This window comes from Lepidochelys olivacea, assembly GCF_965140295.1.
Source record: "Lepidochelys olivacea isolate rLepOli2 genome assembly, chromosome: 20".
Taxonomy (NCBI): domain Eukaryota; kingdom Metazoa; phylum Chordata; order Testudines; family Cheloniidae; genus Lepidochelys; species Lepidochelys olivacea.
The window spans coordinates 16,470,552-16,487,186 of record NC_140430.1 but is presented as its reverse complement, the minus strand read 5'-3'; the positions used below and the strand labels follow the sequence as shown (position 1 = coordinate 16,487,186).

General features: G+C 44.6%; 1 protein-coding gene across 5 annotated transcripts in view; it reads right to left on the bottom strand.

The window, feature by feature from the left end:
* The window catches only part of EVI5L (ecotropic viral integration site 5 like), an 82,537-nt gene that overhangs the window by 51,481 nt on the left and 14,421 nt on the right, over nucleotides 1–16,635 (bottom strand). For all 5 annotated transcript variants that reach the window (XM_084610167.1, XM_084610166.1, XM_084610169.1 and 2 more), the window contains 5 exons: nucleotides 8,443–8,632; nucleotides 7,815–8,039; nucleotides 3,100–3,174; nucleotides 1,826–1,951; nucleotides 1,336–1,479 (listed from right to left, as the gene is read on the bottom strand). In XM_084610167.1, coding sequence (XP_084466293.1) covers nucleotides 1,336–1,479; nucleotides 1,826–1,951; nucleotides 3,100–3,174; nucleotides 7,815–8,039; nucleotides 8,443–8,632 — 760 coding nt within the window. The remainder of the gene's footprint in view (nucleotides 1–1,335; nucleotides 1,480–1,825; nucleotides 1,952–3,099; nucleotides 3,175–7,814; nucleotides 8,040–8,442; nucleotides 8,633–16,635) is intronic.

The following is a 16,635-nucleotide window of genomic DNA, read 5'->3' as shown; positions in this document are numbered from 1 at the left end:
CCAGTCGGAGAACACTTCAATCTCTTTGGTCACTCGATTACAGACCTAAAAGTGGCAATTCTTCAACAAAAAAACTTCAAAAACGTACTCCAACGAGAGACTGCTGAATTGGAATTAATTTGCAAACTGGATACAATTAACTTAGGCTTGAATAGAGATTGGGAGTGGATGGGTCATTACGCAAAGTAAAACTATTTCCCCTGGTTTATTCTCCCCACCCACCCCCCACTGTTCCTCAGACGTTCTTGTCAACTGCTGGAAATGGCCCACCTTGATTATCACTACAAAAGGTTCCCTCCCCACCCCCCACTGGTAATAGCTCACCGTAAGTGATCACTCATTACAGTGTGTATGGTGACACCCATTGTTTCATGTTCTCTGTGCATATAAATCTCCCCACGGTATTTTCCACTGAATGCATCCGATGAAGTGAGCTGTAGCTCACGAAAGCTTATGCTCAAATAAATCTGATAGTCTCTAAGGTGCCACAAGTCCTCCTTTTCTTTTTGACTAGGACTTGTCTCCCCAGAACTCCATGTGTTGCAGTTTAGCCACCGCTAACATAGAAATGACTCCAATTTACAGACACAACAGCTAATGGCCCAAGGATACTTCTGCTAACATGGCCAGACTCAGTGGGGAGGGGTGAAGTGCAGTACAGACGAGCCTCAACTTATGCTGGGGTTACGTTCCACGGTCAGCAAGTAAAGTGAAAATTGCGTACAGTCAAAATTACTTTGAGTGTAATGGCAGGTGGAATCGCCCGCACTACAGGTATAGTATTTAATATTTACTAGTATTTATAGTATTTTCTCTTTTGTTTTTTTTGTATTTGCCTACCGCGCAAAGCTGAATTTGCGCATGTTAAATGCGCGTAAGATGAGACTCACCTTATAACCTGTATAGGGCTCCTGCCACTAAGCTGTTCCCCTTGCTAGTCCATCAGGGCTAATCATTGCTGATTTTCAGCGTAATCTCATCTAGTCACCCAGGAATGAAAGATTCAATGGGAGTTTGGGATGCTCAGTGTCATTGGAAAAAAGGAAAACCAGGACACAGGGTTTTAAAACACTTGAAGCACTGTGTAGCCAGGAAACTCCTTTCTTATTTTACAAGCCAGCCCAAGCAAGATCGAACGAGGTCCTTCTATTCAAGTAGAAAATTCAGCTGTGTTTTTTAAAAATGATTTATCTTGTTCTCAATTAATCCATCCCAGACGCTGGCATCATTGCCTTTGAACACTGCACTGAGAAAAGCAGCTGCTCCCACTGAGTATCAGAAATCCCTCTGAGCCCATGATCATGCCCCCAGTCATCCTGGTATGAAGCACTTTACCTCATACATGAAGATGTCAAACACTCGGGTGGCCACAGGCAGAGGGAAGGTTGTGAGGAAGAGTGTGAGAAACCAGGATGAGGAGTACATGGAGGTGAGGAAACTCTGGGAGCGGAAGTGGATGTTCAGCTCAGGCAGCTGCTCCTGAATATGAGAAAGACACAGCAGCAGTAGTAAAATGCCTGCTAATTACAGCCAACTGGGTTCCGCCATCCCCTCTGGGATATGGGATGCTCTTGGCCAGAGGAGGCTCTGAACAATCAGAGCTAAGGACTTTATTGCCGGAACCAATTCCATTAGCCGCTCTGGTCTTCTCTGACATTCCCAGGGGAATCTAGAAAGGAGCCAGACTTCTCCAGCTTGGATTCACAGACCATTATGTGCACAAAGAAACCACTGGCCAGTTCCTCATAGTTAGCCTGCTACTACTCTGGATCACATGGTCTCATTGTCTAAGCTACTATCACCCTGGTCTCCTCACTGTATTTACCTGCAGCATGTACTCAAACTGGTAGATGCAGAGGCCTAGCTCGGCCATGCTGGGTTTGAATAGCTCTCGTAATCGATATTCCTGCATCAGTCGCACAAATACACAGAAAGCCTCTTCTTCAGGCATCTACAGGTTCAAAACGAGACAAATCCCACATTAGTCCCTCAACAGAACCTGGCACAGAACTGACCCAGAACGATGCTCTAACGTAGATCATACAAACACTTGTTACAAGAGGTGGAGCAGCTTTACATAGAACAATGCTTTACATTTGGGTTTGATTCCTGACACTTCTGGGCAGCGATCACATGGAAGCAGCAGGAAAATAGAGTGGCCAGCGACTGCTCAGATAAAACACATTCCCAGCGGAGAATGTAATCCCACTCGCAAACTGAATAGTACCTTGCCATGCTGGGCCCTCTTCTCCCCAGTAGGTCTGTATTGATTTTACATGTCATTTGTACAGAGCGTACCATAAATTTATGCTGGACTTTACGAACAGATTAGTCTGATCTAGAGAGGTTCTAAAAAGGTAAAGGGGAGGCCCAATGACTTTTCTCCCCCCACTTCCTTTCATTCCTGGTTTTAGGGATCACTGGTGTGAGGTAAGGGTCAAAACAGGCGATGAGGAAACAAAGGAATATTCAAAACATTTTCCAAGTGGTTTGCTGATTATGAGAGGAAACATCTAAATTCCTGGCCAGATGCAAGTGTGTCGATTCACCTGTGAAGTGTTTGAGAGGCATTTCCAGCACCGGTTCATGACAAAACAAGTACTGTATTAGCTTTTCACCTTTAAAAGTCCCTCCTTAAAACCCTCCACGGTGTTTCACAGGGCGAGGTAGTGGATTTGGGCTTTTAAAAGGCTTTGCTTTGTTACACAAATGCAGGAAGGATGCCATATTTTATGCTCAATGTCAATGGAAAATTCCTGTTCCCTAAAAAAGGCACTCCAGCACCCAAGCGAGGACACGTTCCAGAAATGGCAGAAAACCAGAAACAAGTCAGCACAGCTCAAGCTGGCTGCATTCACAGTCCAGAAGGTCACTAACTCTGGTCCCCGGATTTGCATTTGTACTGACAGTGCAGTAAGCATCAGGGGTCCTTTGAGTGAGCCATTAAACCAAGTCCCTTCTGCCAAGTCTCAGGGGGAAGTTAAAGATCCTGTGGCATTTCCACAGCAATTAACTGAACTGGGAAGAGCTTTGGGCTAGCAATTTTGGTGGGACCGATGCTGCATATTCTCCTGTTATATGATCTCCACTCATACCAACCTGCATTAGCAGCAATCCCACGATGAATGCGCTGCCCTGACAATATCCAACCTCACGGTCCACTAGGGAATAGGCCTGGAAGAGAGAGTGCTTGAGTGTGATGCAGACAGGGATACCATCTCTAGAGTCCTGCAGGGGAGCTACAGAGCTCTGACGGAACATACTGAGACACAAGTGATAATTACTTAGAAGAGAACAAAAGGGCAAGGAGTAAGGCAACAAAACCAAGGGTCATTGGGGTTGGAGATCAGAGGAAGAAACTTGGAAAAGGATACTTCGTTTTAGGACCAGGAAGTAGCTTAAGTATTTCTATGCAACCCACCCTGCCCCCCCCACCCACATGCAGAGAAACATATCTTAGATGATATTATGCCTACAATGTGCTCTCCTGTGCCCCAGGATTGCAGCCAGCAAATGTAGTGCTTTAAATACCACAAAGCTACATTTGTGTCTACAGCAGGGTCTGATAAGAAACAGAACTTAAATCAACATCCAGTTACTGTCAGAAAAGCAACTAGGTAGAAAGCATCCGACGTAGTGGGTATTTACCCACGAAGGCTTATGCTCCAATACGTCTGTTAGTCTATAAGGTGCCACAGGACTCTTTGCCGCTTTTAGGTAGAAAGAGTGCACTTGCCAAACACACATGGGACACGTAACAGAGTCTAAAATGCCCTCACTGCAGCCATATTTATTCCAATGAGATTCCAGCCACAGAACCATAGCACAAATAGGTCTCGCTCATCTCTCTCTGCAAGTGCATAAAAATTGATTTCTTGGAATGTAATGAAGTTATCACTACAAATTTAAATTAAATCCACAGAAAACTTCAATGGGAGGGTGGGGACAATCTGTGCCTTTCCCAGAACATTTATTCAGAGATAAGAAAAACTAAATAGAAAAGAACATACAAACTGAAGGCCATAATCAGAGATTAGATCCCACTAACGTTTAAAGGATTCCGTTCTCTCCCTAAGCCAGGCCCCTAACAGCCACTGATGAGAATGAGGAGTTATGTCCCAATAAGGGAAGAAACCTGCCTGCATAGCAAAGCAGCTCAAAGTCCAACTCTCAACCGGAAAGCTGAAGAGAATCGCTGTGAAATGCACATGGAGACAAAGCTTTATATTACTAGCATATCTAAGATGCCCCCTGGTGATGGTCAGTATGTTTGTGACCAAGGTGTCATTTGTGATACCAAAAAGAAAAGGAGGACTTGTAGCACCTTAGAGACTAACCAATTTATTTGAGCATAAGCTTTCGTGAGCTACAAATAAATTGGTTAGACTCTAAGGTGCCACAAGTACTCCTTTTCTTTTTGCGAATACAGACTAACACGGCTGTTACTCTGAAATTTGTGATACCACTAATGCAAGGCAGCCACTGGGAGGTAGGGCTGAAAGAAATGGCTACTAAAAAACAGAAAGAAGAGGGTACATTATAAATGTGAGATGCTGTATTTATTGTCCCTCAAGGGCTCCCAGATCACAACTGCTCAATTCCCAGCACTAAGTTTATTAAGATTTCTGTAACCACCAGTGCTTGCAAACTCTCACTGGGAGGTCATATTCAAGTGGGTTCTCCCTGCCTCCACCCTCGGCCCCAGTAACAGAGATTTTACAGTTGGAATTTACCAAACAATACTGTTGACGCATAATCCAGCTTGCTCTCCAATAGCTGGATTGGCTACTTCAGGACTCTGATGTTTCCACAGAAGTCTCAGATTGGTGTCGAGGCCACATGAAATGAGTTTGTGGGCTCAACTGGTTTGTCGTAGACTACCGAGCACCCAGAAACCATCATTGCAATCGGCCTTCTGATTGGGAGCCTCGGAGCCAACCACTGAATGAGCTATGGAGACTGGAGAACCCTGAAGTCCTTTGAGAGTCTTTCTAGAACAAGGCAGCATATTGGCAGGGGAAGTTTGTATGGTGGCTGCCCATGGGGCGTACCTGTTCTTGGTGAGACAATATCTAGCTCTTACACAGCACTTTTCATCATAGATCTCAAAGTGCTTTAGAAGACTTCAAACTCCAACACCTTTACATTCCAGAGGAATGTGCTTTCATCCATTGTTTAATAATTGAGACACTTTGCTGATGTATCACCAAAAGCATAATTTCACCAGAGAAAATTGAAGAGCTTTAAACCACTGTATACAGCTCTCCACTGTATTTATGCAACAAGAGATAAGAATTGACACCCAGGCTGTGGCAAAGGTCCTGAGATTGCAATGAGACCTTAAAGGGAAATTGTCTCTCATTTCTCAGGTGCTTTATTAGCCCCCCTCTTTCTAAGCCCATTTTCCTTATTTGACAGGCAAAAAACACACTCCGTGTTTTAAGGGGAAAGCATGCTGCAGTGATTTGCAGTTGATAGGGTGTTTTCATTTAATACGCCTTTACAGCTAGAAGAACAACTTGGTATACATGGTCCCTTCTTACACCATCTCCCTAAGTCAGATGAAACTGACAAGTTACTCAGGTTCCTGTTAGACCTGCAAGACCCATAAAGTTACAGCAGAACGATCTGGGTATTAGTCTTCCTCATCCTGTCAGACATCATCATTGGGGATGATATGAGGGGCGGGAGGAAGAGAGTTCCCTGGCTGAAGTTGTCACCAGCTTCTCAGTGATGGGTCAGGACATAATGAAAATGATGGGGAAGACAGATGGAGGAGGATACTGTTAGGATATAGATATTCAGGCCCGTCTGTAAAGGCCTAGACTCTAAGAATTTAGGTGTATTCTTATCACTTGGCTAGTTATAGACGTATAAAAGAAAGAATCAAAATCACTGTCTGCCAGTGTAAGGTCCTTCTCTTACTGTGACAATCTGAGGCCCTGTTCTTAGGCTAAGGCCTTTGGCTAAGCAGCAGAAGCAGTCATAAGTTGGGAAGCGACCAGTCACCTCCTCACATTCCAAACTAGTCACATTGAAATAAGGTGTTATTGGGCTGTTAGGAACACAATCCTGTCCTGATAATGCCTATCACCTCAAGAGAAAGGGAAGGGCCTAGAAGATGTAAAAGGAAACTTAGTTTGATAGCATCCTGTCTGGCAAGAACTCACTTATCAATAGCTGGGATGTGAAATCCTCATTTCTGTTTTCAGAGTAGCAGCCGTGTTAGTCTGTATTCACAAAAAGAAAAGGAGTACTTGTGGCACCTTAGAGACTAAAATTTATTTCTGTGTTTGTTCTATCACTGTAGTTCCCATTTCCCCATTGTTTGTCTGTATAATCTCTGTCTGGTTCTGTGATTGTTTCTGTCTGCTGTATAATTAATTTTGCTGGATGTAAACTAATTAAGGTGGTGGGATATAACTGGTTAAATAATCATGTTACAATATGTTAGGATTGGTTAGTTAATTTCAGTAAAATGATTGGTTAAGGTATAGCTAAGCAGAACTCAAGTTTCATATATAGTCTGCAGTCAATCAGGAAGTGGGTGGGTGGGTGGGGGAAATGGGAACAGGAAATGGAGGTGGGGAAATTGGAATCCTGTTTGGCTAAGGGCAGGAATGGGAGCAGGGACACAGGTGTAAGGCTCTGTGGTGTCAGAGCTGGGAAGGGGGACACTAAGGAAGGAAACTGGAATCATGCTTGCTGGAAGTTCACCCCAATAAACATCGAATTGTTTGCACCTTTGGACTCTGGGTATTGTTGCTCTCTGTTATCTGCGAGAAGGACCAGGGAAGTAAGTAGGTGAAGGAAAAAGCCCCCTAACAGATACTCTCTGGAGAATGTTCTGTAGCCTAGTCCCCTTGAAGTATTTAGTAATATCATGCCCCAACATCTTTGGTACACAGTCAATACAGGCTTCACGCAAGAGAACCTCTCCAACCCCTTATTTTGTACATACCCACAGGTTTAATCTTCCCAGATCCTTCAGATAGCATCCCCTGCCTGGCATAGGCGCTGACTCCGTGGGTGCTCCGGGGCTGGAGCACCCACCGGCAGCTCCCCATCCCAGCTCACCTCTGCCTCCTCCCCTGAGCGTGCCGCAGCTCCGCTTCTCCCCCTGGCTCCCAGCTCTTGTGCTGCAAAACAGCTGTTTTGGGCGGTAAGCACTGGGAGGGAAAGGGGAAATACAGCACGCTGGGCGAAGAGGCAGGGCTGGGGCAGGAATTTGGGGAGGAGTCCAAGGGAGCAGGAAGGGGGCTGAGTCAGGGGGGTGCGAGCACCCACCGGCGGCGCCGAGGAAAGTTGGTGCCTGGGCTGCCTGGTATTATTCCTCTGAGCATTCCCTTAGCAAGCAGCCCTTTTTCTGACGCGGGCTCTCCCTCCTCCTGACTAGGAAGTACCTGTACTTTTTAGGGCCCAGACTCCTGACTCCCAGCATGCTTTGCTAAAGACTACTAATAGCCAAGGCTCCCTCCCCTGTTCTAACAGTGAGTGAAATCAGCTGGATCACACCCTAACTTGAGGTAGGCACAAACTCTCTTCAGATTACTTCCTGGTAAGACGTGCTTCTTACAGGGCTTGGGGTTTTCACGCCCCCTCTCGCCCCATATGAGAGTTTACTCTGTCACAGACCTGTCATTCAAGACCGTGAAATGGAACTTATGTAGCTTCCACTGAGTCACTTTTCTGACTGTACGCTCACTCAGAGAGTGCAGTGCTTGCATCATGTGCTGCCATGGCTCACATACACAATCTGCTCATATGCTAGATACTGCCCTCCAACGTGACCATTACAGGTGGTTCCTTCTTACCTTCATGACATTGAAAAGGACCTCTTGGCCTAGGCTGTCCTGTCCCTTGAAGAACTCATGCTCAGGATATGTGCGGGCTATGTCCCTCCGGATCAGCTTCTCGCAGGGGGAAGACATCTTCAGCAGCTCTGAATACTGGTTCTTGACAGGCATATCTGTGGCACTGCATAGAAGCTGCCATACAATGGCTCGGAAGTGGTGTGGGATTCCTTTCCGTATAAGCTCCTGGTGAAAAGCAAGGTATGGCAGATCATGAGCCAGCATGGGAGAACGTTCCAAAATCCTGGTATTTTGTGTGGAACCCTCTTTGTGCCACAAGGGGTGAGTGGGGTTCAATCCTCTGCATGAGCTTGTGCTGATGCACTTGCTGGCAAGGGTTTGGGATGCTGCAGAGGGCTCTGAAGAGGGCCCATCCTTTCTCACTTGTGATTGAGATGGATAGACATGGGGGTGAGTAGAGAAAGAATGTTTGTGGCAAGTCCTAGGACAGGGTTAGAGCCACAGAGGAAATCAAACCACCTTTGATCCTGAAAAGAATCTCAGATTTTGTTGGGAATGAGCATGGGGAGTGGGGGATGTCTGTGCTATCAGCCTCTCAATTTCTCGCTAACCTGCCCTCTTTCCTCACCTTCAGCAGTTTCTCTTTCTTCTTCCGCCATTCATCCCATTCATTGACAATCCTCCCCCATAGGATCCAGGTGTCCTCCTCGAGGTGGCTCAGGTTTGAGGAGGCTGAGGAGCTGGAGACTAAGGAGGAGCCGCTGTTCCTGCGGGAGCCATTCATGGAGCGCATGGACTTGGAATCTGCTTCCAGCAGCCTGCAAGAGATGCCATCACCATGGTGAGACCAGAGCTACTGCCACCGCTTCCCAGATTCCACGTAGCAAAGCCACAAGGGCAACAACCAAGCAACCATACAAGCCACGTAGCAAGACCACCGAAGCAAGTCTGTCCCCCTGGTGCTCTGCATCACATGCATGGAGCTAACACTCCTCATCCAAAGAGAAAGCGCTCCTGCAGGAAGAAGGGATATTAAAGTAACCAACCTCTGCAGCAAAAGCAGAAACAGGAGGGAGAGTTTAATGTGTTACTACATTACTTTTAAAAATAAGAGTTCAAGTTTGTGTGTTTCAGGAAGTGATTCGGACTCAAAGATTCCATCAAGGGACACGGATTTTTTTGTCGAGGTATCTTTTAAGAACAAAAGTTTAACTAGACTTGCAATAGGGCTTTTTGAGAGGGAATTTACACCAGGTGTTATTCCTGGGGGAATTCTGCGCCAAAAAATTAAAGATTCTGCAAAATTTATTGGCAAAATAACACTATATAATCATGCCAGTTTCAATTATTTCGGTACTTTATTTCGAATACCTGTAACAATACAGACAAAATTTTCCCCAGGAGTAGAGAGTTAAAGAAACCCCTAAAACAACACAGTTCCTATTTCTCTACCCCCCCCCGTCGCCCCCCAGAGTCCAGCCAGATGGGCCAGGCACCTCTTCTCCCCCCAGAGCCCAGCCATGTCCCACCTGAGCCCAGACACTCACCCCCCCCTCGCAGAGCCCTGCTGCAACCCCCCCTCCACCCCGCCTAGACACTCACACCCTCTCCCCTCCAGAGCCCAGTTGCAAGCCCCCCGCCCTGACAGATACACTGCCTACCCCCCAATATGCCAGCTGTGGGCGCCCCGGCCTGGCCCAGGCATTCACACCTTCTACCCCTAGAGCACAGGGATCCAGAGGGATAAACAGTCTGATGCTGGGTCCTGGGCTTGCACAGTTTCCTGTGCACCGCTGCCTCCTTCCTTCAGGGCTTGCTGGGAACTGCAGCTGACTGGAACCCTCCAGTTCCCTCCCACTGCCCTGTCTTTTATTTGTGAGCTGGGCTCTGCTGGGTCCAGCAGCCCCTAGTGGCAGCTAGCAGCACTGCAGCCCATTACTGGGGGGGGGGGGGGAAGAGAAAGAAAATTCTGTGCACACAACATTAATTTCTGCAAAATTCTGCATTGTGCAGTGGTGCGGAATTCCCCCAGGAGTAAGGAGTGCAACCAGAGGCCAGGGCAAACCCTCTGTACTGCTGTGGGAGGATCTTAGGATCTGTCAATTTCCAATTTAAGCTCTTTAACCCTTCTTGTCTTCTGTTTCAAAGGAAGATACCAACCTTTAAATACAGTCAGAATTAATGGGCAAGATGAACTCCATCTTGTCACCTTTTGCAAGTCACTTTAATAATCTGTTTTGATACCCCTCTTAATCTGACTATGGGGAGTGTGTGGTGGGGGGGTGCTATTCAGCACATTACTACCTTTAAAAAATAGATTAAATGTAAACCTTAATGTTATGTTGTTAGAACACAACACTTTAAAGTTTACATTTCATGAGGAAAAGAATAACTGACATCAGCCTATGTACAACACAGCCAAGTTCACTTATTCCTGGGCCCTTGATCTCACAACCCTAATTCTAGGGGCCTTTGCATTTAATTGTCTAGGAAAAACAGAAGTCTGGAGTTAATCAGTGCACATACTTTCCAAGCTCCTCTGTGGGTTTACGTATTCTTGCTCCACTGTTGAACTCTCATGCCCTGGCCTGAAGGCATTCTGATCAAACTTAAAAAAAAAACAAAACTTTAAAAAATTGCCTTTGGGCAGAGACCAAACTAGAAGGTATCAGATTAAAAGGTGAATGATTCAGAAAGTGATGACCCTGGACTACAGGGTGTTATAACTAAAGATGTCTGGAGACCTTATATAGGAGATATTAGCAAGAAGCAAATTAGAATAAGAATCACAGCCCCTTTCGCTCTGTGTGTCTATGGCACTTAGCACCATTGGGCCCCAACCCTGGCTGGGGCTTACTGTAGCATTACATTGTTATTCCCTTATGATGCCACCACGTGGACATTTAAAATAATTGCAGGCTACGTGATGTAAATCAGCATAGCTCTATTGAAGTCAATAGAAATAGGGCATTTAAATCAGCTGAAATTCTGCCCCTACATTTCAGGATACCAAAGTGCTTTACAAAGAAACTGTATGCAGTGTTGTTGTAGTCGCGTAAGTCCCAGGAGATTAGAGAGACAAGGTGGGTGAGATAATAAGACCAACTTGTGTTGATGAGAGAGACAAGCTTTGGAGCGTACACAGAGCTCTTATTTAGGTCTGGGAAATTTAAGCAAATCCATAACTTTGCTAGACACTAAAAATCATGGATTGAACGGTCACTGGATTTATGGTTTATTACAACTCCTGTCCCCCATCACTGGAGAGGTGTTAACAGGCTACTTCACCTTGAATGGTCCCTTGAAAGGTGTTAACTGCTTATGCTAAACGATCTGTTCCACCTTGTATTTAGCTGTGACACCCTGAATACATTTCCCAGACCTAAAGAAGAACTCTGTGTAAGCGCGAAAGCTTCTCTCTCACCAACACAAGTTGGTCTTACCACCTCACCCACCTTGTCTTTCTTACAAAGGAAATTAAAAGGCAAAGCAAGAGAAGAGTTCTTCACCTTTCAGTGAAATGCTACCACCTCTGGGATGGGACACAGCACGTATTTAACAGCACACAGCAACACTGTGCTACAGTTTAGAACAGGAAATGAAGATGAGCTACAAATTAAACTGCACAGGGAGTTTTAACCATGCAAGATATAGTAACCCAATACCTAATTTGTAACCTGGCCAAGACAGAGGTATCACCCCCACTCTTGCTAGAAGTACCATTATCTTCAGCCACCACAAGCAGGCAGCACCTTTGCTTTCCATTTCATCTGAAGACAAATCATTGTTCAAAGCTGCTGAACCCTTACCAGGATTCTGCATTTTTCCTCCAGTCACTCAGACAATAGAGCTTAGAGCTGGTTGTGTTTCCTTTTAAACATTCAGCAACTAAGAAATCGGATGTGCTCAGGGACACCCAGGTGCACCCCCTCAGAGCAATCAGAGAGGGAAGGAAATCTACAACTGAGCTACAGAGTCAGATGCCTATTGGGGCAGAAATGAGCAATGAAAGTGGCTTTTGTTATCTGCAGCACAAGCTAGGGCCGTGCAGAGTGACTTCCCGATTTGAGACTAATAATTACTCTTAATATAGTATTAAACTCAGCAATGAAGCTGAACAGAAAAGGAGTCTCCCTTTCCAGAAATTCTCAGCGTCACTTTAAGAAAAATCACCTTCTTGATTAAAAGAACGTGGCACATTATAGAGCTGAGTGGGACACAGAGAGAAGCAGAATGGAGGCAGTTTCAGTACACAGGGGATACAGTATAGTTTCAGGGGACATTCTAAAAGATGGGAAAGGGTACTGAATCTGGTGCCTTTCTGAATATCTGTTCATCCTACCAACAGCTGCATCTTTCTGCTTTCAAGTTCAGCTGGTAAGGTTGGCTGCCATTTTTTGACTCAGTGTCATCAAATTAGAGACTGATTGATTGGCTGCTGAGGAACAGGGAGAGGAAAGTATGAGGAAACAGGATGATCAGTACCTGGCAAGGTCAGTGTCCCCCATCCTCTTCCTCACACTGTGTAATTCCTCCCCTTCCCCACCACAAACTGCATCCCCGAGACGTCAACCTGTTGATAGGAACCTCCTCCAGCAGCGTCCTTGCCATAGCACAGTCAGAGATCTAGGAGAAGCATTTGCTTTTGTGGCCTGGATTCTTTAAAGACAGATGGACAGAGAATCATAGATTGAATGGTTTGCTAGAGTCCTCTCCTACTACAGGGGGAAGGTTAGCCTCCCACTCATGATGGGAGGAAGGAAAACGGCATTTATAGAGTCATGGCTGGAACTATGCAAAGCCAACAGACACAGATTCCAAGGCCAAAAGGGACCATTGTGATCATCTAGTCTGACCTCCTGTAGAACACTGGTCATAGAACTTCCTCAAATCAAATCTGGTGCCCTCAGAATGGTTTTTCCAGACTAGACATCACTAGAGAAACCATTCATTTTACACTCAGAAAAAAAAACATCTTACCTGGGGAATGAGAAGAGGCCTGGGAATCGAACTCAGGTTCGCAATGTGGCCATTGCGTTGCGTTGATACTAAGTGCACATATTGGGATTCGCATTTGCTCTCGTGGGGTGTGGTGCTGGGCCCTTGGCCAGAATCTCCTGTTAGCAGGATATGCTTCTTGCCAAGGCAGAGTAGAAGATAATTACTTGATTAACTCATCTCCACTACAAGTTTAACAGTGGAGATCAAAGTTTAAAAATGATTTGTTTTAAACTTTGAAAATTGCACTTAAGCACAGGAGACGGGATTTCTTTTTTTTTTTTTTAAAGCAAGAATTATCCGGACCATCCTTTACCAGGGTAAGATGCAGCACATGATGCTATTTCAAATGGTCCTTTTCAGACACTTTAATGAAATAACTTTATTAAAGTCTTCAACAGATCCTCTCTCTCGGTTTTTCCCCACACGGTGGATCACAACCCTCCAATGGGTCACAAGAAGATTGTTGCCAGTTCAGAGAGGAGGCCCCAGGGGGCTGTGGAGGAGAATGGGAGAATGAGCCCATCTTGTGCTCACCCCATAGCAGCTCCTGTCCCATGGGGGTGAGCCTGGCTCCCTGCTCTGGGAGTTGTGAGCTAGTGCATGGGGTTGCAGTGCCACTCAGGTTTGGCCTGGCTGCGGGGTGAGTGTGGGCGGCCTTCCACTCCGACCCAACCCTGCCTTTGGGGCCTCCCTTCTGCATCTGACTGGGATTAGGGTTGCAGTGCCCTGATGGAGAGTGTTGCTGAAGGTGGTCAGTGTCCACTCAGTGGGGCAAGGAGGAGGAGAAGCTGGCAGAGGAGTAGAAGAATGCTGGCCTATGATTTTGCCCCCCCCATCCCCGAATTTGGATCCTGTGTGGGTCACAGGAAAAAAGACAAGATGCAGTTAGTGGGTCATCTTAGTAACAAGTTAGAATCAGGAGTTCCCAAATGCCTTCTGTCTCCAACTAGGGATGTAAAATAGTAAACAGTTAACCGGTAAGCACTAGTCTTATCGATTAACTGCCCTAGCCATTAACCCCAGCTGTGCTGGCCAGAGCAACCTCAGCCCAGGGCCAGCCAGAGCAGCCCCAGCCCCAGCAGTTAACCGGTTAAACGATATAATTAGGGGTGTCAATTAAATCGCAGTTAACTCACACGATTAACTCAAAAAAAAATCATGATTAATCGTACTTATAACAATACCAACTGAAAATTTATTAAATATTTTTGGATTTTTTCCACATTTTCAAAATTGATTTCAATTACAACACAGAATACAAACAACACAGTGCGCACTTTATATTATTTTTATTACAAATATCTGAACTGTAAAACTAAAAAACAAAATAAATGATATTTTTCAATTCACCTCATATAAGTACTGAAGTGCAATCTCTGTCATGAAAGTGTAACTTACAAATGCAGATTTTTTTGGTTACATAACTGCACTCAAAAACAAAACAGTGTAAAACTTTAGTGCCTACGAAGTCCATTCAGTCCTACTTCTTATTCTGCCAATCGCTAAGACAAACAAGTTTGTTTACATTGACGGGAGATACTGCTGCCTGCTTCTTATTTACAGTGTCACCTGAAAGTGAGAACAGGCATTTGCATGGCACTTTTGTAGCCGATGTTGCAAAGTATTTACATGCCAGATATGCTAAACATTCGCATGCCCCTTCCATTCTTCAGCCACCATTCCAGAGGACATGCTTCAATGCTGATGCTTGTTAAAAATATAAAATAAAAGTGCGTCATTTAAATTTGTGACTGGACTCCTTGGGGGGAGAATTGTAGGTCTCCTGCTCTGTTTTACCCGCATTCTGCATATATTTAATCTTATAGCATTCTCGGATGATGACCCAGCATATGTTCGTTTTAAGAACACTTTCACTACAGATTTCACAAAATGCATAGAAGGTACCAATGTGAGATTTCTAAAGATAGCTGTCGCACTGGACCCAAGGTTTAAGAATCTGAAGTGTCTTCTAAGATCTGAGAGGGACGAGGTGTGGAACATGCTTTCAGAAGTCTTAAAAGAGCAACACTCCAATGCAGAAACTACAGAATTCGAACCACCAAAAAAGAAAATCAACCTTCTGCTGGTAGTGTCTGACTCAGATTATGAAAATGAACATGCGTCAGTCCACACTGCTTTGGATCATTATCAAGCAGAACCCATCATAAGCATGGAAGCATGTCCTCTGGAATGGTGGTTGAAGCATAAAGGGACATATGAATCTTTAGTGCATCTGGTACTTAAATATCTTGCAACGCCAGCTACAACAGTGCCATGCGAATGCCTGTTCTCACTTTCAGGTGACACTGTAAACAAGAAGCAGGCAGCATTATCTCCTGCAAATTGTAACCAACCTTGTTAGTCTGAATGATTGGCTGACCAAGAAGTAGGACCGAGTGTACTTGTAGGATCTAAAGTTTTACAATGTTTTATTTATGAATGTAGGGTTGGTTATGTTTTTAAAAAAAAAAAAAGACAATTCTACATTTTTAAGTTCAACTTTCATGATAAAGAGATTGCACTACAATACCTGTATGAGGTGAACTGAAAAATACAATTTTTTGTTGTTTTACACTGTAAAATATTTGTAATAAAAAATATAAAGTGAGCACTGTACTTTGTATTCTGTGTTGTAATTGAAATTAATATATTTGAAAATAATGTAAATCCAAAAATATGTAATCCAAATATATTTAAAATAAATAGTATTCTATTGTTTAATCGCATGATTAATCGCAATTAATTTTTGTAATTGCTTGACAGCCCTAGATACAATTTTAATTGTTTACACGGTTAACTTTTTTAAACAATATTTCCATCCCTATCTCCAACAGGCTAGAGATCACAAGGTCTCAGCAACATTCTTGTACTTTGTTAAAATGCAGCTATTTGCTTGGTTTCCCAGAGAATCATTAACAACTGTTTGTATGGACAGATGACAAAAGAAGTTCCAGCTGCCATGAGCTAAATTACCATGAATGTAAACACTAAAATTGCCCCATTCTAAAAAAGAACAAGCTGCGGAAATACCCACGTCTCACAGGGAAGTTGGTGCCTTCCCTTACCCCTTTATTTTGCAAACTTGAGCTGCACAAGGCTCTTTACACTTCCAGTGTCCAGACCTCTCGTGTTTGGGTCAGATGTTAAAGAGAACACGTTCACTTGTATTCTAAAAACAACACAAAACCAACAAGGGAATCATTTTTCCCCATCAGAAACTGCAGATGAGGCAGATACTAAATTCATCAGGAGATAGGCTGCCACTGCCTTTATCATTCCAGAGATCTTTTGTCCCAGGACAAATGCTACAGGCCAGTTTTTCTCCTTGGATGCTCAGAGGTAACATCTGCCAATGTTAAGGGGACTCAGGTGCATGTCTCCAAGGGCAGAATTTGGCCCAGACTAATTAAGCCTCAAAACCCCTCTTTGGGGAAGGTAAGTATTCTTATCCTCCATTTTAAAGATGGAGGAAACAAGGCACAGAATGGTGAAATGACTTGCCTCAGGCTACAGATTAAGAGGCAGAGTGGGAAAAGACGTCCAGCCCCCAGTTTTGCAGACCAGATAATTGGTCTGTTACTGTGGACACTATGCACTGTGCTAGGTGGATGTTTTCTGTAAACAGCTACCCAGCTGGAACTATACCTACTATGGAGCAAGTGGCAGGTACCTCAAGATAGATGAAACATCAGAAAGAATGAGATCTGCTGGACAGAGTAACTCAAGTGATTGGCTGAAATATATGGCGCCTTTCACCTCTAGATCACTGAAGCAAAAGTGACCTAGTTTAGTTAAAAACCCTTGGTCACTACCATTCATC